This window comes from Typopeltis vanoorti, chromosome 7 (assembly GCF_054136105.1).
Source record: "Typopeltis vanoorti isolate ZY-2024b chromosome 7, IOZ_Tvanoo_1.0, whole genome shotgun sequence".
NCBI classification, from domain to species: Eukaryota; Metazoa; Arthropoda; class Arachnida; order Uropygi; family Thelyphonidae; genus Typopeltis; species Typopeltis vanoorti.
The window spans coordinates 8,748,724-8,775,148 of record NC_143555.1 but is presented as its reverse complement, the minus strand read 5'-3'; the positions used below and the strand labels follow the sequence as shown (position 1 = coordinate 8,775,148).

At 36.8% G+C, this 26,425-nt stretch overlaps 1 protein-coding gene across 1 annotated transcript in view; it reads left to right on the top strand.

The window, feature by feature from the left end:
• Positions 1-26,425, top strand: part of LOC150104475 (LIM domain kinase 1-like) — a 390,472-nt gene that overhangs the window by 328,228 nt on the left and 35,819 nt on the right. The window contains exon 11 of the mRNA XM_090395560.1: positions 17,798-18,025. Within this exon, the coding sequence (XP_090251686.1) occupies positions 17,798-18,025 (228 nt within the window). The remainder of the gene's footprint in view (positions 1-17,797; positions 18,026-26,425) is intronic.

Genomic DNA, 26,425 nt, shown 5'->3' with positions numbered 1-26,425 from the left:
GCCAGGAAGTGACTTTGTGCAATAACTTGCACACCTTATTCTTTTGTGAGTTGGTGGGATCTCGATCTATAATTTGATATGTTGACTGGTCTTGGAGAAGTGTGTGCATTTTGCTGTCATATTCTATTGTATCCATTTCTACAGTTGTGTTTCCTTTGTCTGATTGGTTATTGTAATGTGGTTATTATTGCACAGCTCTTTTAGAGCCATTATTTCTTTATGTGGGATATTATTTTTGGGAAGCTTAGACTGCATAAGGATATTGGCCACGTCTAACCTAATATTGTAAGTGGAATTTCTCTTTTTTGTTGTTTTAACTTTCAGTTACCTTTTACCCCTGAAGATGTAAGTCAAACGACTTACAAAACTTGTCGGGTTTTATTTCTTTATTGTGCTTTTAGCTTAATAAAAAAATGTGGTCCAATTACCAGAATATGCCTTATAACCTAATATTATTGGCAATTACTGGAGGCAGGTCGTATATTCCATTCAACAGAAGCCATTAGTTTGGTTTTTGGAACTTCTTTAGGAGTAACGGCAAAATCGTGTCCAACTTAATGCACTCGTGGTTTCTTTGGTTAAGGTTAATGATAATAAGTTCGCAACGACACCATCTTGATGTAATTGTGGCCGCTGCATAGCACTGCGTTGCTGGAGGATTTCAAATTTCTTCTGGTGCCAGGTTTTAACTTTAGCAGATTCTTTATTGGCTGTAGAGTCGGAGATTCTCTCCATGATATCCCATAGCTCCGGGTTCAAAATGTCAGATAGTATATCACGCAGTGTGCTGATGGAATTTTTTGACATTAAAAATGGATTACAGAGCAAAATTAAAAGAAGAATACAATTTGGACTTTAGTCTTGTGTTGCACACTGCAATTACTTATACTAGCCCCACTGTTACACCGAATTGTGGTTATCTTGCATTTGTAATAAACTTTGTTTGTGTGCTCTGACGATGCTGGCTATAATACCAGCGAAATATTAGCTTTTAAGTTAATAAATAGTTATTTTCTTATCAATCTGTGTTCGATTCAATACCATTTAAATCCAATTCAACATGTGTGACGAACACGTAAGCCTATTCACGCATTTACAGACCAATTAGCTTATTATCAGTTCTATATAAAATACTTACAAAAACTATAACTTACAGAGTAACATCTAAACTAGAAAACCAGTCCATACTAAGTGAATATGTGGAACTGTTAAAAGAAATATATAAAAAATGGAACAGCAACTATATGACAACAAATAAAAAATCCCTATACAAAAGGGGGTAAGGCAGGGAGATTCTATATCCCCTAAAATTTTTTCAGCAGCACCTTCAGGAGATGATTCAAAAAATTAACTGGAGTTCCAAAGGCATGACAATAAAAAGTGAAAAATTAATCAATTTAAGATATGTAAATGATATTGTATTAATTTCAGAAACAGCACAAAACCTACAGGAAATAATAAATATACTGAATATAGAAAGCAAGAAGATAGGTCTCAAAATAAATAGAGAAAAAAACAAAAATGTTCAATAGGTACTTAAGAGCAAAAACAATAGAACTTGATGATGAGCTAATAGAAATAATATCCTCTTATGTGTACTTGGGGTAACATTTTGACATTAAAAATGGATTACAGAGCAAAATTAAAAGAAGAATATAGTTAGAAAATTGAACTACATCTTCAAAAATAACTTATCCATCTTCTTGAAAAGTAAAGTATTCAACCAATGCATATTACCAGTGCTCAGAAACCTTGACACTAAAACAAATACTGATTCTAGGAATAACACTAATGGATAAAAAGAGGAAGGAATGGATCAGATCACAGACAAAAGTCTTGGATACAGAAGAAATTGTAAAAGCATCCAAATGGAGATGAGTAGGACATCTGGTTTGAGGAATGGACAATAGATGGACCAGAAAAGCAACAGAATGGATACCAACTGGAAAGAGAAGACAAGGATACCCAAAAACAAGATAGGAAGATGAAATAGAAAAACTGGCTGGAAATAGATGGATGGTAGAAGTAGAAGACGGGGAAAATTGGAAGATCATGGTGGAGGCCTTCATTCAACAGTGGATCGAAAATGGATGAATACTATCATTAAGTTGGAGTTACAAAAAAAAGAAATTTGTGAAGGGAATTCAAGGAGAAAGGTGACTAGCAGCACATGAGCAATACAAAGCATAGATCAGAAAGGTAACCAGTGTGATAAGACAGCAGAAGCAGAGCATGAAAGAAAATTAGCAGTACAGGCCAAAGATCGTCCCAAAGAATTCTTTCAGTATGTTGTAAGTAAAAGGAAGAACGTTCATGGGAGAATGATTTTAATGAATGTTGATGGTAGGGAGGTAATTGAATCGTGCAAAATAGTAGAATTACTAAAATTGCTTTGCAAAGTATATCATCCAGATAGAGATATTGCAGTAACAAGAGAAGCAAATACTTATATGGAAACTGAGGTAAATGAACTAAAGGTGCATAGCATATTACAGAACCTTGATGTGGATACAGCTATGGGATTTAATGGTATACCAGCTCAAGTTTTACAAGAAGTTCCTAGGGAATTAGCAGTGTCTTTGACCACATTATTTAATCCAAGTCTCAACTCTGGTTTAATCTCAAGGGGGGTGGAAAGAGAGGAAAATAATTCTACTGCATAAAGGAGGCTCCAAGACTGATGTAGCTTACCGAACAATCAGCATATCAGGAGTCGTAGTCAAGGTACTGGAAAAGTTGGTCAAGAGCAAATACAGGAATGGATACACAGAAATGGGATACCATATGGAGAACAACATGGTTTTTGTAAAAGGTATGTTGTGTCTCAGTAACTTGCTCATGTTTTATAATGACAACTGAGTTGGATAAAGGAAATCGATGGGTTTACGGTGATACTGCTGGACTTTGCAAAGGCTTTTCACAGGATACTGCATGGAATTCTAATTAATAAATTGCAGTATATAGGGTTGATGTAAAAGTGAAGCGGATAAGAGGGTGGTTGATGGAGATATATATCAGAGAGTAGTTTATTCAGGAATAGAGTCTAGTAGAAGGGCTGTGACTATTGGTGTGCCACAGGGCTGTCTTGGGCTGCTGCTATTTAATTTGTACATTAATGATATATGAATGGATCTGAGAGGAACTACTCAGTTGTTTGCCGATGCAAAATTGGGTAGAGCAATAGTTAATAAGGATGATGTTAAAATTTTGCAGGAAAGGAGAATAGATATCAGTTTAATGTAGCAAAGTAGAAGGTTATGCATTTTGGTACCACACTGTACTCCAGGGGTTTGGGGATGTTAGTGGATAGGAAGTTGAAGTTTAGAGAGCACATTGCAAAAGTGGCTAACGCAGCTCATCAGTTACTTAGTTCCTGAAGAATACTGAGACAAGCAGATTATTATACCTCTTTATAGAGCCTTGGTAAGATCCCATCTTGACTACTGTGTGCAGATCTAGTCACCTGGCTGTTTTGGGGATGATGAGGAGGTTGTGGTGAGGATCTAGAGGTAAGTGACCAAGTAATGGTGGAAGGCCTGTGGAATGAACCTTTTGAGAACAGGTTGAAGAGTTGTGGGTTACAGAAATTGGTTGACAGGTGTAGAAAAGGAGTGATATGATTGAGGGATTTTTATTGAAGGATTAATTCAATAACTTCAGTAATTGACAAATTATTGAAAGATTTTTTACAAGCTTAATACAGAGGAAATATTTCAGAATAGGTATGGTGGAGAACTAGAGGCCATCCTTGAAAACTGAGTGTAGTTAGCAGGGGTGTCAAGATTAGATTTTTTTGCTTGAAGAGTGGTAAATAAATGGAACAGGTTGCAGAGTCTGTTGTGGGTGCCATGTCTGAATGAGTTTAAAGCAAAGTGTGATAGATATGGTGCAAATGTGGTATAGTGCTGCTTGGCATGATGTTTAGGGCTTCTCTTGATGAGTAAGGACTCCATGGAGTAGCCAATAATAATAATAATAATTGGTTGAACATTTTCTGCAGTTAGAGATCCAATGCTTGCATACTTTTTTATCTACAAAACAGACATATTGGCCAAAACACATACACACACAGTTAACAATCAGAAGTAGTATGTTGAGCATTGGAGATGAGGTAGGTAGATTGTGGGTTGTACAGTGTTTTATAACATAGAATGAACTCTGATATTGATTCCTCATCCTGTACCCGTGTTCACTGCTATCATTCACATTGTAATCATCTAGCTCACCTCCTTGTGATGCACCCTGGTTAACGCTAATTGAGCTAGAACAATTTGGCAGCCAGTCTAACACTTAGTTCTCCTGACTTAGGCATGCAGTCAAACAATATTGATTTTTCTGATTTTATTGATGATACTGACAAAAAATTGATTAGTATATAGATTATCGAAGAAAAGTGCAAAGAGAGCTGTGGCGAGGGCAGTTGAAGAGTTTTATGAAGTACTGGAGAGAAACAGTGGTGAAGCTAAGTTGTTGAGAATAGCGAAAGCTAGAGATAAGGCCTCGAAAGGCTTAACTGGAGGAGGACAAAATCAGAGGAAGATGGGAAGAATATTTTCGTAATCTACTAAATGAGGAGAATCCAAGAGAGAGAGGATTGAGGATGGAGAGGCAAATGAAGGATCGGTGCAGGACATAAGCAGAGAGGAAGTGTATTGGGCACTGAGAAAAACGAAGAATGGAAAGGCTGGGGGGGGGGGGGGACCAGATACCTGGAGAAGTTTGGGCAGCGAGGACGTAGACATGTTATGGGATCTGATGAGGAAAACAGCCTCATCAGATCCCATCAACAGGAAAAGATACCAGAGGAATGGAGGAAAAGCATTCTCGTCCCAATCTACAAGGGAAAAGGAGATGTTCAAGATTGTGGCAACTATAGAGGTATCAAGCTGATGTCACACACGTTGAAGATATGGGAAAAAGTAATTGAAGGAAGGATGTGGCGGGAAACAAAAATTGGTGAGAGCAGTTTCGATTTATGCCAGGAAGAGGGACAACGGATACAATATTTGCGCTGAGGCGATTGATGGAGAAATATAGGGAGATGCAGGCGGAGCTACATATGGTGTTTATAGACCTGGAAAAGGCGTACAACAGAGTGGCCAGACTGGAGGTGTATGAGGAAGAAGGGGGGGGGGGGGTATCGGAAAAGTAGTGAGGTTGGTGAAGGAGATCTATGAGGGAGCGAAAACTCAGGTCAGGTCTAGTGTCAGCATGACAGAGGAGTTTCCCATTGTCGTAGGGCTCCATCAGGTATCAACTCTGAGTCCCTACCTCTTTGATCTGGTCATGGATGTACTAGTGGAGGACGTCAAGAAGGAAGCACCAGGGAGCACGATGTTTGCCAATGATATTGTTCTCTGCAAATCATCCCGAGAGAAGCTTGAAAAGACCCTCGAAGAATGGAGAAAGGTATTGGAGCAGAGAGGCATGAAAATTAACCGGGTAAAGACCGAATATATGTCAACGGGGAGTGACGAGGATATGATCGTACAACTCCAGGGTGAAAGGTTAACTTCAGGGAAGAAATTCAAGTACCTTGGGTCGGTCATCGAGAGGAATGGTGACCTGGATGAGGAAATGCAGCACCGAATAACATGCGGCTGGATGAACTAGAGGAAGATGAGCGGGGTCCTGTGCGACAAGAGAGTAAGTTATAAGATGGTGGTGAGGCTGGCAATGCTCCATGGTGCAGAGATGTGGCCTATAACAAAGGCACAGGAGAGGAAGATGGAGGTGGCAGAGATGCGGATGTTGAGATGGATGAGTGGTGTGATAAAGGAGGACAGGATAAGGAATGACTACATCATAGGGACGATCAAGGTGGGACCGATTGGTAAGAAGGTACAAGAAAGCAGGCTGAGGTGGTTCGGTCATGTAGAGAGAAGGAGTGAGGAGTATGTTGGTAAACGAGTGGAGCGTATGGAGGTGGAGGGAAGGAGGAAAAGAGGCAGGCCCAAACTCGAGGATCTTAGGGAGAAAGGATGGAGTCTGGAAGATGCCCTGGACTGGAGAATCGGGATGAAGAAGATTAAAGATAGGAACGTCGATCCCGTTTAACACGGGATAAAGCATAGCGAAAGAAGAAGAAGACTGACAAAAAATTGGGATTTAGCCATAAGATATGCTAACTGAATATTGAGGGAATCAATAGAGCAAAATGTGAAAATGTGACGCAAAATACAAGAAAATAACATTGACATCATGCTTCTTCAAGAAATGCATGCTGAAAATGAAGATGACCTTAACAGAAGAGGAAAAATAATTGGTTACATCCTGATTGCTGCCTACATACCAGAATTATGGCATTGCAACATATATTAAGGATGATATAGAAAATGCTATTGTCCTAACAACAAGAAGTGATAAAGATACCCATCTTGTGAGTGTGAAAATCCACAACATAACAATTGTCAATGTCTATAAACCTCCTTTAACATTGTAGTCTACAGATGTGGTACCCATTTATCAACATCCAACATTATGGATTGGTGATTTTAATATTCATTAAGAATGGAATTACCGTGATAACGACTGCGGTACTGCCCTCATTCAGTGGGCAGAAATAAATAATATACACCTTGTATTTGATGGTAATGATAGAAATACCTTTAGATCAGCATGGCAAACAGTGTCTAATCTGGACATGTTTTATTTCATTAAACACAGAAGGACACTCATGACCAGCAAGACGATATGTACCTTCTAACTTCCCACATAGTCAACATTGGCCAGTGTTACTAGAAATTGGTATGACGCTACCTATAGCAAGATCCTTTCCATTACCATGTTGGAATTTTAAAAAAGCAAATTGGAAGAATTTGCAAATGAATTGAATAAATGTGTTCAATGGATACCTGCTAGAATTGCGGAGTATAAGAGATTCGTAGGAGCTATCATATCAACTGTGAAAAAATATATCCCTAGAAGTTACAGAAAAGATTATGTTCCCAGATGGAATGAAGAAAGTGAAAATCTTTATAGAGAATTCCTCAAAATTGAAGATCCTGAAATAGCAGATGAATTACTACATAGCCTGAACTCATCTCAAAAAACAAAATGGATTGATGCAGTTGAAAACCTTGAACTCAAATGATCAAGTAGAAAAGCTTGGAATCTTCTCCAAAAACTATCCACAACTAATCTGTCTAAAAGTAAAAGCGTAATGATTTCCCATGAGAAAATAGCCAATCAAATCATTAATATGTCAAGGGCACCTCAGGACCTCATGAACATACCAAGAAAGTTAAGAAAGAACTTATAGCATTAAAAACATATGTTCCTGCTTTCTCACAATATGACTTAATCTTTAATATCGATGAAGTAAAAGCCGTCATAAATGCCTGCTCTGACATCATAAAAGATGTCAGAGCAGGCAAGGCTCCAGCTTCGACGGTATCCATCCTGAATTCCTGATTAATAGCTGGCCAAATACTATAAAATGGCTTTCTGAATTCTTCTCTGATATATTATTGAGCTGACTACCCAGCCAGTTTAAGAAATCAAAAATAGTTGTTATTCTTAAACCTGGAAAACTGTCCCCCCCACGGGGGGGGGGGAGTTCTATAGATCTATTGCTTTATTGAGTTGCACTTATAAAATATTGGAATGCCTTCCATACAACAGATTGTCTATACCAATCATGCTGCACGTCCCGATTGAACAGGCTGGTTTTAGAGAAAAATATGGTTGTTGTGACCAAGTGTTCACTTTAACATCGTACATAGAAGCTGATTCTAGAAGCAAGAAAAAACATCAGCTGTCTTCTTAAACCTAACAGCAGCCTATGATACAGTTTGGCGTGAAGGTCTTATATACAAATTTCTTAGTATTGTTCCATGTAAACGAACTGTGCACTTAATTCCCTCCATGCTCAGGGAACGTTTCTTTCAGGTTATATTAGGAAATAAAATGTCCTGACAACGAAAACTTAATAATGGTCTTCCACAAGGGTCAGTATTGGCACCCCTACTTTATAAACTATACATATACAACTTGCCTGCCACCATCTCACGCAAGCTCTGTTATGCTGATGACACTGTAATAATTTCCATTCCACACAAAAACATGAGTCAGGCCAAAGAGGTACTTACAAAAGACCTGAAAACAATAGGTGAATATTACAAAAAATGATGGCTCCAGCTCAATCCAGACAAAACAGAAGTATCAAGCTTTCAGTTTAATAATCACATGGTGGATGTCACTTTGCATATCTGCTTTGGAGGTTGCTTACTATGACACAACAATTTTCAAAGTATTTGGGCGTGACCTTGGACCACATGCTCTCATAAGCAGCATCTAACAAACGTTTCTGCTAAGTTAAAAACCCGTAACAGCATAATACAAAAACTAACAGGTATGACATGGGGAGCAACATCTGATTATCTACAGACTACAGCTCTGACTAGTTTTCTCTGTTGCCGAATATTGCTTCCCAGTGTGGCCTAAATAGCACACATGTTAAACTTGTTGATAATTAACTAAATAATACAATGAGACTGATTTCTGGTACAATTAAATCAATGCCCACACATTGGCTTCTGGCAACATTATTCCACCAAGTCTGTGCAGAACTAAAGCTCTCTCTTACAGGAGTATAAGAAGATTCTAGAGAACACAGCCCCACTAATACACTTAGACCTCCCAGACTTAAGTGTACAACGATTGAGATCGGGATATCCAGCATTACAATTAGCCAAACAACTACTACAATCTAACTTCGGCCTGAAGCAAAAGTGACAGGAACAGTGGGAGAGCCAGACAGAGGATGTTACAAAATTTTTTCTCAACAAATTACAAGAAAGTTTTGATACTTGCTCAAATCTTCCACGGAAATCCTGGATTCAGCTTAATAGAATATGAACTGGTCATGCCGTATGTGCAGACATGCTTTTTAAGTGGGGTAAATGACTGTCCCCACATTGTGGAGCTTAAAAACAACCCGTGGACCATATTGTGACCCATGTTATCTTAGAGCATGTTCAGGAGACAAATCGGACTTTTTAAGTGCTACTCTTTGACTAATATGGATATAAGCTTTAAATATTTTGCTGGTTTTTTAAAGTGGCTTTTAATTTTATATGTTTTAAAATGACAGTGCATTGTACTGCATGTTTCATTTATGCCATATGAATAAATAAATAAAATTCAGAGCATTAGAACTGCATAACTTCCACACTCAAGTGATGAAAGGTAACAAATGAGTGTTTGTCAGTTCAAATCACATGGATTTTTTTTTTTTTTTTTAAAAAAAGAGACGTTACTTTGTGGCATTTTCTCATAGACTTCAATATTGATGGAGTATTATCATGAAATAATTTATTAACTAAGTAGTATAGAACATTTCATTTTGTATGCATACATGCATGTGAGATATATGAACAAGATGTGTTTTAACTTTCCAACTTTTTTTTTTCTCTTGCGAGTACAGTGCTTCAGCTATCTGTTTGATGTTCAATATCTTCAGTACTTGCACCATTCTGGAATGAATTGTGGAAAATCAAGTAATGTAAATGAGATTTATGCAATAAAGTAAGTATACTGCTTGAAATGTTACTTGTAGACTTTTTTTAGTATTTTTTTAATACTAAAATACTTCATATAGCACTGGATGGTAATTTAAATGTATAGAGCAATATCAAATTAATACAGAGCTGTATTTATCTTGCCACTCATCAGGTAATGATGCTTATCGTGTAGGACCATTATATTCATCATATCATAGTACAGGTATCCCTTGATTAACGCAGTTAATTAATCCCTCGATGTTACCGCATATATCAAAATCGTTAATCAAATCTAATAATCAATGGTAAAAATTACAATTCATCCATGATCGATTACTGTATTAATAATTTGTTTTATATGGTACTCTTTTAAGAAAGATCAAATATGAATGCAAAGTAAATGTTTAATAAATGCCTGTACCTACATTATTTACTGCAATTTGTTTATCAAAATAATTTATCAAGAGTCGTTTGAACAGTTTTAGTTTTTTCTTATCGGCATAAATTCTACGATAACAAGCAAATTGGCTCTCCAGACCTCGGCAAACAAGCAATAAAACATAAAGTTAAAACACTGAAAATATAATGCATGATGGTACAAATTAAGTGGATATTGAATCCAACATTATTTCTTAGACGAATATAGAAATTACAAGAGTTTCATGCCAAATATATAGAAACTAAAAGTTTCGGCAGATGCAAGCATAAGCAAACCTTATAGGCAACTCGTAGTAAAAGTGGAGTAAGCTCCAGATCACTTTCCTTAGTATTTTCCATAATGTAAAGCACATCTCCTAGAAGACATGTATGATAAATAAGTCTTTGGCTCTCTACTTCAGTAATACATGATGTTTTATTTATTTTCAGTTACAATCTAGAAATTATTGAACAAAGAATTAAAAAAAAAAAAAAAACTAAACCACAATATACTGACATCGGAGGTAGTGGCATCTCTCAGATACAATTTACTGTCAAATATCACAAACCTTTACATAACGTGTTAAACCAAACCAACAGCAAAAAATCAGTGCGTAATATCACTCGTTATGATGCGTTAATCAAAACTTTATCAAGGGATTGTCGCAATTAATTTTGCCGCGTTAAGCAAAACTGCATTAAGCAAGGGATACCTGTACTTTTGGATGACTGTGTGTGTGTGTGTGTGTGTGTGTGTGTGAGAGAGAGAGAGAGAGAGAGAGGCTGTTTGCTTCTACCAACATTGCCAAATCATACTGGATATCGTGTATTTTCTTTTAAAATAATGCAATATTGAAACTTATTAATGAACACATTCTGAGAGGTAGCTAAGGTTCATATTGCATTTTTTTTCTTTTATAATTATTTACCTTAAAGATCATAATAATGTTTAAACAAACATTTCTCTTAAGGTATTCTCAAACTAATTCACTCATCTTAGCATGACTGAAAAAAATACATACATACATTTATGTAAACTGAAAGCTACTTGCACACATTTATGCACAACTATTTAAATTATTTTCAAAATATAAAAATGAAATGTAATTTTTTTTTTTTAGAAACAAGAAAAATGCCCCCTCTTTATTAAGTATTTTAAGAATTTACAGATTCATTTGTACAGGGTGCATACATATACTGTGTATCTACATGACCATATACTTAGAGAAATTCTCGAATTTCTTTAACCCTCTAATGCATAAGGGCCTCATATGAGGACACATAAAAATTATATCCTCAGATTAGGACATCATTTTTAACATATACAGGGCACAAATTTAGCGAAATTAATGAATTCATAGTAATACTGTAAGATTAATTGTTACTGTGTCATTATTATAATTTTTTATAAATGAACATAAAAATTCATGCACGAGAGGGTTAAATATGTGGTTATGTAGAGCCTCCATAGCTCAGTTGATATAGACGAAGCTCTTTGGTCGGAAAGACCTGAATTCGATACCCATTAACGAGGTGAGGAACCTTTGTCTGGTCTCTTTCAGTGAAAGGTGAGTTATCCAGTCTCATATGGAGGTGGGAGGACGAAAAACCCAGAACCTTTGGTTTTTTTGTCCCCCAGAACAGGCAAATCAGCCGTGTGAACAAATGCATCTGCAGACCTAGGACCCATTGAGAGGCATAGGGCTAACCACCTTATCCTCACGTTATGGTTGCAAAGTCCAAGAATAGTTGGAAGGTTGTGGACGCTTGGGTGCCTGTTAGGATCACTGATGATGATGATATAGTTATGTAGGAATGGCCACCATTTAAGAATTTCCCCTTAAATCATTTCTTATTTATTAATATACAAATTAAAGAGTAGCAGCTAATACAGAGCACTGGGGCACTTCACTACTCATGCTTAATTGCATTGAGTTCACTCCACCATACACCACCCTTCACTATCCATGCCACCAGCCTCATATCCAGTCCCATCTGCTCCAACTTATCTAATAGTTTTCCATGCAGTGTTCTGTCAAATGCCTTTACAAAGTCCAGCAGCATCATGGTGTAACCATTTCCTTTATCCAATTCCTCTATCACTTTATTATAAATTACTAAGACAGATTGTACCTTCTACAAAACGTTGCTTTTCTCCCCATAGAATATCATATTCTTATAATACCCAATGCTGGATTTTACCATTAACCAACTTTTTCAATACTTTAAGCATTATTCATGAGATACTGTTTGTAATTTTCTGCTTCTGTCTTGAAGCCACCTTTATGTAATGGAACTATCTTACCCTCTTTCCACTCCATTGGACCTTTGTCACAGCCGAGACTTAAATTAAACATACATAGTCAGAGGTTTTACCATTTCTCTTGCACATTCGCATATCACAAATGGTTGGCATACCATCTAGTTGCACTGCTGTATTCGCATCGATATTTTTCATTCTGCTGAAAACCTCCACTTTGTCTACCTCATTTCTCAAATCAGTAACTACAGCGTTTCCTCCCCCTTGCAAAGTGATCACGTAGTAGCTCAACTATTTCTTCTGCTTCTTTCACTTTCTTACCCTCAGCACTGAGTAAAGTTATCCTTCCATGGTCATTCTTTCTCTTACTACATACCGAAAAAACTCTTTTGGATTTACTTTTTCCTGCTTAGTTAATTTTCTCACATAAATCTGATTTAGACTTCCTTAACATACTGGTCACACTTCTTGCTTGTACATTGTATTGCTCATGAGAATGAGCCAGTCTGGAGAATGCTGTGGATGCAGAACCGATTCAAACCTCAGTTTGTGCAATGTTGCCATTGCGACAGCAGATGTGTGGGCAGTGCATTATCTCGATGAAAGAACACTTTTGGGTGTGCCAATCTTGGCCATTTTTTCTTCAGTTCCTCTTTTAAACGGTCCAATGGTGATGCATAATAGACTCCTATTATTGTCTCACCCTTTTCCAAATAGTGTATCATGATAATTCCTTGGGGAAAACCAAAAAAACAGTGGCCATCACCTTCCCAGCTGACAAAATGGTCTTCACTTTTTTCGGTGCTCTTTCGCCTCGCATTGTCCAGTGTGGTTCCAAGTTTCGTCTATAGTCATGAATCGACATAAAAAATCCTGTGAATTGGGAATAAACATCGCCAAACACTGTGTTGAAATGTCTTTTCGCTTGCTCTTTTGATTGACAGTCAACAATCGCACTAGCACACACACAGCTTTTTCATGCAGGATATTATACACCCGTTCAGTTGAGATGCCTACAACTCAGCGGTCTTCTTTAACAATACCATGAATTTTGTCAATCATTTCCTTCGTAATGACCTCAGTGAGGCATCCGGAGCACTCTTCATCTTCGATGGACTTACAACCATGTTTAAACACATTTATCCAAAAATAAATAGTCTTTAATGCTGGTACAGAGCCCTCATGAACTGCATCTAAATCGACTTTGATCTGTGCAGCCATCCACTTCTTCAAATAAAAGTGTTTTATCACTGCACGAAACTCGTTTTTCTTCATTTTCATGAAAAAAACGAACATGATCATTTTAAATGTTTGCGAAACAAGAGCTATTCATCGCACGTGGCTAAAATTTTGCCAGGGATCATGAAAAAGATGATATCTGCCGACACTGGTATGAATGAACAAATTGTGTCACCATCTATTGGAAATTGACCAAACTTTTCAAACAACCCCTCATAGAGTTGCTACCAGAGTTGTGAATGGATCTTCTGGTGCTATCAGAACCAGCACTCTGAAACCCCTGTTCCCTCCACAATCTTAGGCAGTTTCAGGTAATTTATCCCTTTGTAGCTGTATAAATTTCATTTCCATCTTGCTCATGTGACCTTTTATTGTTCCATTATCTATCTTCATTGTGCTAACCTGCCAATGAATGGCATCCACATGCTCCTTTGGACTCCCAGCTGGATAGCAGCAACCAACAATATGTCATGTTACAGGTTGAATGGAATATACACAGCACTAGGCAAGGATTAAAAACTAATTTTAATGCTTCCAATATTTCATCTCCCACTGAGAGATCTTCAGAGATCACAGATAACTCCTGTAACTTACACAAAGACAATACAATACTAAATGAAACATTTGGGTGACCTCTAAAATCCTATTTAGGTTTTAAAATGGGTAGAGTTTTTTCATATAGTTTGCCAGCTGTCTGGACAATTTGTAGCATGGAGCATCAGTGGTATCCACTGTAGGTGGTCTTAGGAGGGAATTAAGTTTGTCGATTTTAGGTAAACCATATATCTGGTGGGTGGGGAGCAAAAACTGAAGGGTTTGATTTTTTTTTTTTTTTTTTTTTTTTTTTTTTTTGTTGTCTATTGGCCAGGAAGATACATTTTTAAGTAATTTTTATAATTTAAAAAAAAAAAAAACTACTCATTTTAAAATCTTGATTGAAAATCTAACTTTACATAATACAGATATATTGGGAAGCTTTGACATCACCTCACTGTTTAATATCCCCTTAAATGATACCTTAACACTCTTAAGAAATGTTTATTCTTCTGATATCTTAGATCTCTTTTCCTTTGCTATCAGTCCTGATTATTTTTCTTGGAAAAACAAAATTTACAGACAGATAGAGGGAACTGCTATGGATTCCTCCTCACACTCTCTCTTGCTAATTTTTACATGGAAAAATTTTGAAAAATAAGCCATAGACTCAGCTCCTCTCAAACATTCTATCTGGCTAAGATATCTAGATGATGTGTTCTCTATTTGGCCTCATGACTCTGACACATTACACTCCTTCCCCAGTCACCTTAATAATGTTCATCCAAAATCCAGTTTACAATAGAAGAGGAAAATAACAATAGTTTACCCTTTCTGGACACCTTAGTAACATACCTTCCTAATGATAACCTTTCTTTCATGTATATAGAAAATCCACTATAGTACACCCACACTTTGCAGAGCTTCGCTTGGCTTGGTGCCAAGAATAGTCGATTCATGCTGAAGGTGAGATAGAAATGAAGGACGTACAAATTGGTCGCAAACAAAATCGTGTGCTTTATAGATAAAATTTTCCAACTGTTATGCAAGCAAAATAGTTACCACTTTAAAAACTACAATGATCATAAAAGATAAGTTAATTTTCCAACTTGTAATAATAAACAACTCATCCCAGAAGACAGATTGATTACCCTATTATCGGAATGGATTCTCATTTTTGTGACATGTGCAGAAGTGTCGAAGGGTCTCGAATCTGTGAGCGTACTATACCACCCCTTTCAACAATATGTCATTATTAAAACTCCAATAAATAGAACCTATAATCTTTGTTCCAGTGGAACCTCTTTTTCAACTGAACTCAACCACATGCACAACACCTTCCTTTCCAGTGGCTACAGTGATTGCAGAATTAAAAAAATACTCAGTTCCTCCCCTATTCCTCTACCATTGCTTCAGACGGATTTCAGAAATGCCATCACCATCCCCCTACATCTGTGGCACATCAGAAAAAACACAGCTTTTAAGCCCCATGGGTAACTTGCTACCCTTATCTGTTCTACCAAAGATCAGCTTCCTCCTCTCTCAGTGCCTGGCGTATATAAAGTACCCTGTTCCTGCAAGTTGACTTACTTCAGACAGACAGGTAGATCAGTGACCATCCGTTTAGAAGAACACATATCATACATCTGCAATCAAGGCCTTACAGACCATGAATGGATACAACCCACAGGAGATCTCCTGGAAGAAAACCACCATGCTCCACCATAGTAAATTTAAAAAGGAAACACTTTTTATAATCTGCAGCAGCAGTCAGAAATCAACCAAATTTAAACAAATACCATAGAGGGCACATCGTCTAGATAGGATCTGAGATTAGATTTACCCATGTGTTTTATTTAGTATTGTGTTGTCTTCGTGCATATGTTACAAGAGTTATTTGTAATCCCTGAAGATATCTCAGTGACTGAAAGAAAATATTGGAAGCATTAAAATTAGTTTTTAATCCTTTCCTAGTGCTGTATTGTATTCCATTAAACCTACAAAATAATGTCGTCCCAGCACTTAAGCCTTAACACACAGAACCAACAATATAATTTGTCCTATTGGTATTTTGTTACAATATCATTATATCACTTGATCTCATTCTAATCTAATCCTATCTGATTTTTATCCTATAGGATTTAATTGTGTTGTGCCATTTATGTTTTATATATATATATATATTGTTAGTGTGAGATTTTTATGATACTATAATAAATATTTGTGGTATTCCCCTTTTTACGTTTAACCGATAATTATAAATTGTAGTTGTAGCTTGGAAGTACATTTAATTTAAATTCTATCCCTTTGCTCGATAGATATTCAGGTTTTTTTGGGATACTGCATTGATTTCAATATTGCTATGTTGTTTCACAAATTAATGAAGCTCAAATAAAATCTCATAATATTTACTTTACCCATTCATCTATGTACAAGAGATTATTAATCACAAAGAACCTTTTATAATCAAATGTAAAATTAACAATAATGGATTCAAACAATTCTTTCTCATATCCTATTCAGCAGATAGAAAAATAATCCTACTAATAAAGTTTGACACTCAGCTCAACAAGAGTAACCTTTGTGGGTATTTTTCAGTATTCAGACCATATTATGATGTAAATAAAGAGTTTAATAAAAATAATCAATTAAAACCTGACAAGTTTTTGTAAATCGTAAGACTTAATATCATCAGGGGTACTGGTAAAGAAACCCCCCCCCCCTGAGTTCCGGACTTGTAGACTGGTTCTCTCCTGAGTTTCAAAACGTTTCAAATAACTTGGAAAAAACGTTACACAAAAAGCTTATCATTTTATATATATATATAGGGTAGATAAACGGGAACATGTTACTTGTAGTCCAAGTAACATGTTCTTTCACAGTGGATTCCATTTATCATTTCAGCATACATTTATCACACAGTTCCTTATTCTTGATAGGTGATTCAGGAAAGTTCTCAGACATTTATTGAACTTAACACTGTAGAGGTAGCTAACTGCCAACTCCTTTACTTTCTTTCAGACTCTCGTTTTTTCTGACGACAACCTTCCTATCCTGCCATTTTTTCTTATCAATGAACACTTCTGTCGACAAGCCTCTGTTCTTCTGACATGTCGACTCCTGTCTTTTCCGATGACAATCAAACTTCTGTCTTCCCAAATGTTTCTCTTTGTCCCCTCCCCTTCTTAATGATGAGCATAATGCCCTCTTAATTACAAATTTTAAAGCTTATGCACATGCTCATTTTCTGAGATTTACATCAAGAATATTATGTCACGACATATCTGCCATATTTCCATGTTCTAAAAAAAAATAATGTCAACTCTTCTTCAGCTTCATTCCCACTTAACTAGGGTTGCTGCAGTGGATCAACCTACTCCACTTGGTTCTATCCAAGGCCATTTGCTCCTCTAGTCAGAGGACCTCTCAAGCTGTTCAGTCATCCAGTGTTGTTTAGGTCTCCCCTTCTTTTACCTGGTGGCTTCATCTCCAGCAGTCTCTTTCCCATATAGCTTTTATCTTGCCACATAGTGTGACCAAACCACTTCAGCTTTGATTCCCTAATCTTTCCAGATATGGGTTACCTTCATTGTTTCCCTGATCAGTGAGTTTTTGATCTTGTTCAATCGTGTTACACCAAAAAAATCATGTTAACATGAAACATAAATGATCCTTTTATCATTTCACTCACAAAAACAACAAGATTTTTTCATTTCATATAAAGAAAGTATATATATAGTATAAAATATGCACTCAATCAAAAGACAAATCAGAAAACTTTTTGGCCATCTTTCTAGTATGATGAATTCACAGGTTTTGGGAATTTAATGTTCTTTACTTTTAGGATAGAACAGTGGTTGTTGCAGATTTTGGCCTTGCCCGTATTATTTCAGACCAAAGTCATCAGTATTCATCTCGGCGCTATGGGAAACATACTACACCAAAGAAGTATGAAAGAAAAAAACGTTACACTGTGGTTGGAAATCCTTATTGGATGGCTCCAGAAATGATGAAAGGAAAAAAGTATGATGAAAAAGTTGATATTTTTTCGTTTGGTATTGTGCTTTGTGAGGTAAGTTATTTAGATATATTTTTAATATAATATGCTATTTATTTTACATTACCAAAATGAAGCCTTATGGCTCTTTCTTTGATAATTAATATTACATGCCACCTGAGAATTCGCTTATGAAAAATACAACACTCTGACATAGGTCTGCTTTGGTAAATGAGGATTTTTTGCTCTCTTAAGGTCTCTGCCTGGTCTTTGATGTGATCCGACCAATTTGAAATAGCTGTCAGGCCAGTGAAAACCTTTATCGAAAGCACTAAAACAAGGCAGATATATTCATATTTATGAATTTAGGGACACAAAACACACGTGTTGAAAAGATTATTTTACTGATTAATAATAAAATAATAACTTTATGTTTCGACCCCTGTATTGAGGTCATCTTCAGAAGGATACATGTGTATAAGAACTAAGCTACATGATGTTGCACTCTATACAGGTAAATTACATCTACGTTGTTAACTAATCCATTTTCTTAGCCTGCCCTCTAGTGATAAAAAGAAAAAAAAAAGTAAAATAAAATAAAAACTACAATAAACTCTGCTAAAGTCCTCACATGCTAGGATTCTTCTGGAATTATACAGTTTATATTGTTATATTATGATTATCTTCTGGATTTGTACAGTACAGGTTGCTATTGAATGTTCAGGAAAAAAAAAAAAAACACTTCACCAATTCTTCTTGTATTGAGATTTTTCTTCGTGGTTGCTATGAAGGTTGTAGATGGGTCCTCCACATTCTTGGAATGGTTAGACCATCATTTTTATTCAGATTTGGATCATGTTTGAGCATTTCACATGCTTCCTTGAATTTCTGCTCGAACCAGGTTTTGGTGCAGTGTAGGGACTTGGTACTTTTCCAGTCAGTTCTGTGGTATGTTTGGAGTGCATGGTCAGAAAGGCCGGTTTTTCCAAAATGGAGGTATTTTATGTGACGTTTGTGTTCATCCTTTCTGATTGGGATGATTCGCCCTGTTTCCCCTATGTATGGTATGTTACATGTGCAATCTATTTTATAAACCCCTGGGTGGGCTAGGTGTGGCAGGGGATCCTTGGAAGAACTGAGTAGGTGTCTTAATTTTGTCGGGGGTTTAAAGGTGGTTTTGATGTTGTATTTGTGTAGTGTTCTGTCTATTTTTTCTGAAATGCCTCTAACATATGGTATAGCAATAGCATTCTTGAAATCTTTTTTGTTATTAGTGGTATCTTTGTGGATGGTTTTTATACTGTATCCATTTTTTATAAAGGTACGTTGGATGGTCTCATATTCATGGTTAAGAGCTTGTTCATTTGAACAAATGGTTTGAGCTCTGTGTTTAAGGGTGCTTATGACCCCTAGTTTTTGTGTTGGGTGGTGATAAGAAGTTTTGTGTAGGTTTGCAGTAAACTGAGAAGGAGAGACAGCCTAAAGGAAGACTTGTGACAAGTGTATCTAGGAACAGAAGAGAGAGAGTTGTTTTTTTCTATTTCAATGGTGAATTGGATGCGTTTGTGTTGTTTGCTCAGGTGGCTAAGGAATGTATCTAGTGCTTGGTGGCCGTGGGGCCAAATGGCAAAAATATCGTCAACATATCTGAGCCAAATTTTGGGCTTTAGGCATGCTGATTCTAGAGCTCATTGCTCAAAGTCTTCCATATAAAAGTTTGCTATTGGGGGAGGGGGGGAAGTGGTAAGCCCATGGCTGTACCCTCTTTTTGAAGGTAAAAATTGTTTTGCCACACGAAATATCCAGAGTGGAGTACATGGGCAAAGAGGGCTGTGATGTCGTGTGGAAATATGTCTGTAAGAGTAAGATAGTATCATTGATTGGGACATTGGTGAAAAGGGAAGTTATGTCAAAGCTGACTAACAGATCTTGGTCGTTGAGTGTAATGTTTTTAATTTTGTTTATGAATTGTTGTGTATTTTTTTATGTAGGAAGGGGAATGACCAACCAATTCCTTGAGTGTGGCCACTAATTTTTTGGCTAAGTAGTAATTCAGACTGTCAATTTCTTCCACAATTGGACGTAATGGCGTGTCTGTTTTATGTACTTTTGGCAGGCTATAAATTCTGGGCGTGCGGGCATACTGTGGTATTAATTTTTTTTTAATTGTTTCTTCCGGCCACGTGTTAACTGATTTACGTAGTTCAGTAGTTTTCTTTTTGTTGCGTTGTGTAGGGTTGTAATTTACCATTTGGTAGGTGTTGTGGTCCGATACCAAATGGTTCATTTTTTCAATGTAGGTTGTCCGATTTAAAACAACAGTGGCATTCCCTTTATCTGCTTTTGTGATAATAATGTAACGGTTATTTTTTAGGGATTTGAGGAGTTTATCCGCTTTGTTTAGGTTGCTGCTTAATTTTTTGGTTGAATTTAGTAAACAGGCAGTTTCCATTCGTATTTTGTCAGCTAAATTGGCGGGGAGGGATCTTAAACCTCTCTCGATATGATATATTATATCTAATTTATTTACGGACCTCAGAGCAATAGTATAATTTAAACCTTTCTCCAGTAGCAAGAGTTCACCTTATGTGAGGTTGTAATCTGATTGGTTGATAACCAGACAGTGGTTGGTTGCTCCTAACTGCGTTTGTGGGTGATTGACTGCTCCTTCCGTTATGGCGTCGTAATTGTCTTGTGCTTTCCTGTAGTTTTAATGCTTGAAACATTGTTATTAATTATTGTTTGTTTTTGAGTAATAGGTGCTTGGCTGAGTCATCTGTGATCTTGTCTAGAAATTTACCCCAGTTGTGAAGATACTTTCAGGCGCAAACTTTGTTTGCACACACACACTTGGATAAAGGATTAAACTAAATTTATTATAGTCTGACCAAGTGAAAAATAAACTTTCAAGATCTTATCTAGAATATTCCAAATTTCCGGATTAACGTAACTGGATAGCTCAAATTTTAGTTGTAACACTTTGGCTTGGGTAGATGCTGAGTTCTTTCATGCCTCGTGGATCTGTTCTCTTAACAACGCTTTTTCTAGCCTGGCATAGATACGGAGTGCTTTAGCTGATGTAAATTTCTTCTTTAGTTTAATGCAGTTGGGTATTAAGTTGCTGTCTCTACATCGTTTCAAAAATGCCAGTCGATTAATTAACATGGAACTACGTATCTTTAGCTTACTGTACAGGCTGCACTGCTTGTGGGTCACATCTCCATGGATTATGATGACTCTTTCTTTTAAGGTTACACGGTGATCAGCATTCATATTTATGAATTTAGGGACACAAAACACACGTGTTGAAAAGATTATTTTACTGATTAATAATAAAATAATAACTTTACATTTCGACCCCTGTGTTGATGTCATCTTCAGAAGGATACATGTGTATAAGAACCAAGCTACATGCTGTTGCACTCCAGACAGGTAAATTACATCTATATTGTTAACTAATCCATTTTCTTAGCCTGCCCTCTAGTGATAAAAAGAAAAAAAAAAGTAAAATAAAATAAAAACTACAATAAACTCTGCTAAAGTCCTCACGTGCTAGGATTCTTCTGGAATTAAACAGTTTATATTGTTATATTACGATTATCTTCTGGATTTGTACAGTACAGGTTGCAATTGAATGTTTGGGGGGGGGGAACACTTCACCAAGTCTTGTATTGAGATTTTTCTTTGTGGAAAAATGTGAAGCATGCAAGGACTTTAGCAGAGTTTATTGGTTTTTATTTTATTTTATTTTACTTTGCCACAATGAAGCCTTATGGCACTCTTTCTTTGATAATTACTAATAGGATTTTTCTTAGAATGCTTCCTCTGGATGATTTCATAGGAAGACTCCCCTCCTAGAAATGCAGAGTTGATTGCCTACCTATTGTACCTATACAAAATAGCCCATGAAGACCCTGTAGGGATGACACCATTATAGTCAGGAAGAGGTAGGTCCCCTGAAATCTCCCACCATTCCACTACACATGATAACAGAGATTACCTTTCTGACTCTCTAACAGTGGTGGACTTGATAAGATGATAGACCGTTTAAAAAATCCAACTAGATATAGTTTGGGAATATAGCATGTATTGCAATGCATGCAGATACAGATAAACTAGTTTTAGGTGGATATAAGTTAGTCTGTAAGTAGATATAAACTAGTTAAGATGAGACCAATAGTCATGTGCTTGTTCAAATCATTATCAGATTAAGGTGTGCATTCAACTGGCTGCATTCATGGTTTGGCCTGACCTTGCATTAGCAGAGGCAGATAGTGGTGTCATTGGTAGGAAATATAGACTGGAATGCCTTTGGTTCATACACTTTAAGGACTGAAGACCTTTAGAACCATGATGTGTAATGATGAATGAATGCCTCTAAGTCAGAATCCTATCTAACCACTACTGTTTGTGCCTCATGCATTAAAAGGCAGCAGCTGGTGTTCCTTTCATACTGTAATAGTGCAGTCACTCTGGCAATGAGATCACTAGAAAAAAAAAACATTAAAGCAGCCATTGAGAGTATGCAGCTACTGCAGGCACCAAATCATCCACAGACAATTTAAGTACTGGTTTGGGTAACAATAGAGACACCATAGTGTGTCTCTATTGACACACATCCTCTGACATTTTATAGCTGTGCATACTTCAGACATACATCCCACAGGTATGGAACAAGTATTTTTAGTATTGGGTGGGGGAGAGTGATCATGTGGTTTTGACTTGAGGAGTGGATAGGCAGCTACAACCTTCATAGAACAACAGGGATGTGGGACATTATAGAGCAAGTGAACTATGGTGAATTAAGGGAACAGATTTCTCTTGTGGAATGGTTTGATCAGGTGAAGGGTAGAGAAATCATCATTGCCTTAGATTTAGTCCAAAATCAGTTACTTATGACAGTGTTACATCATATTAAGAGAATAAATAAAGTAGGGATGAAATGGATGAATCATGGAATTATGATTCAGAAATGAAATGAAAATGAAAAAGAGGGTGTTATGAAAGAGATGTAAAGAATAGGGTACTGCTAAGCAGTATGAGAAGTATAAGGTACAAGCTGATTTCTGTAATGTACAAGGTACCATATGATACAAGCCATTTCTTTATGGAACATTTTGAAAAACATGCTCTTGATACTGCCATTCTCAAACCTTCTGTCTGGCTGAGATATATTATTATTATTATTAAACAAGACCACATGGAGTCAAAGACTCATCTAGGAGGTCCTTTTATCTCACACACATCTCATCATACCGGGTCTTAAACACATTCAAACTCCTTGCAGACACCACACTCTCAGGCAAGGCATTCCAATCATTCACAACTCTGCACGAAAAAAACCTGCCTCTCACTCCCCTACTCACACCCTCTTTATATAGTTTCCAGGGATGACCTCTGGTTCTCCCCTGATCTCCCACTATTCGCTGTAGAACTTCTCCACCATTGATCCTATAACAACCCCTTACCAACTTGTAGGTCTCTATCATATCTCCCCTCTTCCTTCTCTCCACTAGACTCTGCGAATTACATCTTTTCAATCTTTCCTCATACTTGACATTCCAGAGGTCAGAAACTACCTTAGTCAGTCGCCTTTGGACCCTTTCCAACGTCTCTTCATCCTTCTGAAAACCAGGTGACCAAATCTGGGCACAATAGTCCATGTGTGGCCTAATCAAAGCCTTATACAATGGAACAAGAATCTCCCTACTTCTACACGTCAGTGTCCTCCTCATCATTCCCAGAAGTCTTTGTGTTGTCTTCACAATTTTGGTGATGTGTCCCCTAAATTTTAGATCCTTATCCACTATCACTCCCAGATCTCTTATTTCGTCTACTTCCAACAATATATTCTCACCAAGCATAAATTCTGCATCCCATCTTTGTTTTCCAAATTTTAAAACCTTACATTTTGCAACATTGAACTCGCATCCCCATTTTCTTGCCCAATCACTCAATTTATTCAAGTCTTCTTGCAAGGCCACAACATCTTGACTACTCTTTATGGTTTGTCCCAACTTTGCATCATCTGCAAACAACTGAATATCTCCATCCAAATCTTCGCCAATATCATTAATATACAAGTTAAATAGTAATGGCCCTAAAACAGATCCCTGAGCCACTCCACTAGTGACTTTCCTTTTCCTGGATATTGCACCCCCATACACAACTTGTTGATACCTATCAGATAGCCAGTCTCCAATCCAATGCACTAATCTAATATCCAACCCCATCTGCTCCAGTTTGACTGTCAGCTTATCATGATGTTTTGATGATGAAAACATCATCAATATATCGATGATGTTTTCTCTATTTGGCCACATGGCTCAGATACATTAGACTCTTTCCTCCTCCATGTCAGTAGCTAGCACTCCAGAATCCAGTTCACCTTAGAAAGAAAATGATAATAGTCTGCCTTTTCTAGATACTCTAATTATGTATCTTCCCAATGGCACCATTTCTTTCTCGGTTTACAGAAAACCCACCTACAGATGTAGATACATGTATAAACTTTCCCATCATCCCTCTCTCTATCAACATTGTGGTGTTATTAAAACCTTTGTCAAAAGCGCCTCCAACCTCTGTTCCACACAGGCTTCCCTGTCAGTTGAACTCTCCTTTATTCACCATACCTTCCTAGCCTACAGTAATACTATTACTATTTCCTATATCCATGAGATGGGGTGGACTAGAAAATTCTGATAAACACCTAGAACAAAAATGATATTAAAGCAACTGATATAACTGCAAGAAAGAACATACCAGGATGTAAGAATATATGAACATAAGTTACCTTCATAACTATACTACCAGTATGTTCTTTCTTGTAGTTATATATCAGTTGCTTTAATATAATTTTTGTTCTAGGTATTTATCAGAACTTTCCATCACCCCTCATATAGTCAGTTGATTCTACTACCAAAACTGGGTTGTATTCTGTTGTATTTCCATATTTAAAGATTGCCATTTTATTTAAAATGTATCTAAAATGCTGAAATGTTTTACTTGTAGGGTTCCTATTGGGAATGTAGCTGTGTTTTCAGTGTTCCTGCATATTTCCAATCTTTCATTTTATTGCTGACCTTTAAGTCAAATATTTGTCACTTCATTATTCAGTTTAATTAAGGAATCCTGCAGACTTGTATTGGATTTATTTAGGTATTTAATATCATCTTTATAAAGTAAAAAGCTGAGATTAATATCTCAAATGAGGACCAACATTTTCTATGATTTTCTACTTGCCTTCTCAAATGACTTGAAAAATTCCTTCACATCTTCCTTAGTAGACCCTTCTGCTAAGGAAGTAGAAGGTTCTACTTCCTTAATTTGTGACCATAGTCACAAATGAGTCATATTGTCTTATTCTCCATTTTGATATTTGCCCACATCATTGTTATTGCCATTCAAGAAGATTATCTTCATGTTTAGTTTGAACACTACAGCTACTCTTTCCTTTTGCTGATCATTATTGTCTCTATACATAACATTTAGAAGAATCAGTACTTACATAAATTGAAGTAAAGAGGGATGGATATGAAACTGGTGATCTAGATAAGAGGTTCGCTGATGGACAGACATGAAAGAGTGGTATGTTGGGGAAATGAATTTAGAGGATGTGTGTACTGCAGTGCTTGGTCCATTGCTGTTTAATTTGTACATCAGATATAGGAAAGGTATAAGGAGAAACATTCAGTTGTCTGATGACGATGATGATGCAAACTAGGAAGGGCAATAGTGAATGTAGATGCAGAAGAGATCCTGCAGGATGACTTAAATAGACAGACATGGGCAAAAGAGAATGTCTGCCTAGCAGGCTAAGTGTAAAGTACGATGAATGCTCTATACTGCATCGATATAAAGGGCTCAGTGCTTGGTCCATTGCTGTTTAATTTGTACATCAGTGATATAGGAAAGGTATAAGGAGAAACCTTCAGTTGTCTGCTGCTGATGATGATGCAAACTAGGAAGAGCAATAGTGAACGTAGATGATGCAGAAGAGATCCTGCAGGATGACTTAAATAGACAGACAGCATGGGCAAAAGAGAATGTCTGCCTAGCAGGCTAAGTGTAAAGTGCGATGAATGCTCTATACTGCATCAATAAAGCTGGACTGCAGGAAATTGAAGGTCTATGGATTTAGAGGTGATTGTGCAGGTGGTTGGGTGTGTGTGGGGGGGGCTGAAGTTTAGAGAACATGTTGCAAAGTAGCACTTCAGATTACTTTGGTGTTGCAATCTGTAATCCCTTCATCTGGACTACTCCATGCAGATCTGGCTATCTGGATTCCTTCCAAATAAGTAAACAGTGTGTGGAGGATCTAGATTCTGACACATCTGTGAAATGCTCTATGTCAAAATATATTGAATATCTGTGGGTTACAAAGATTAATTGATAGATGATAAAAAGAGACCTGATAAAAACGTAAGTTATTAAAAGGGTTTTATAGGATTGACACTGAACATTTGTTTCAATAAA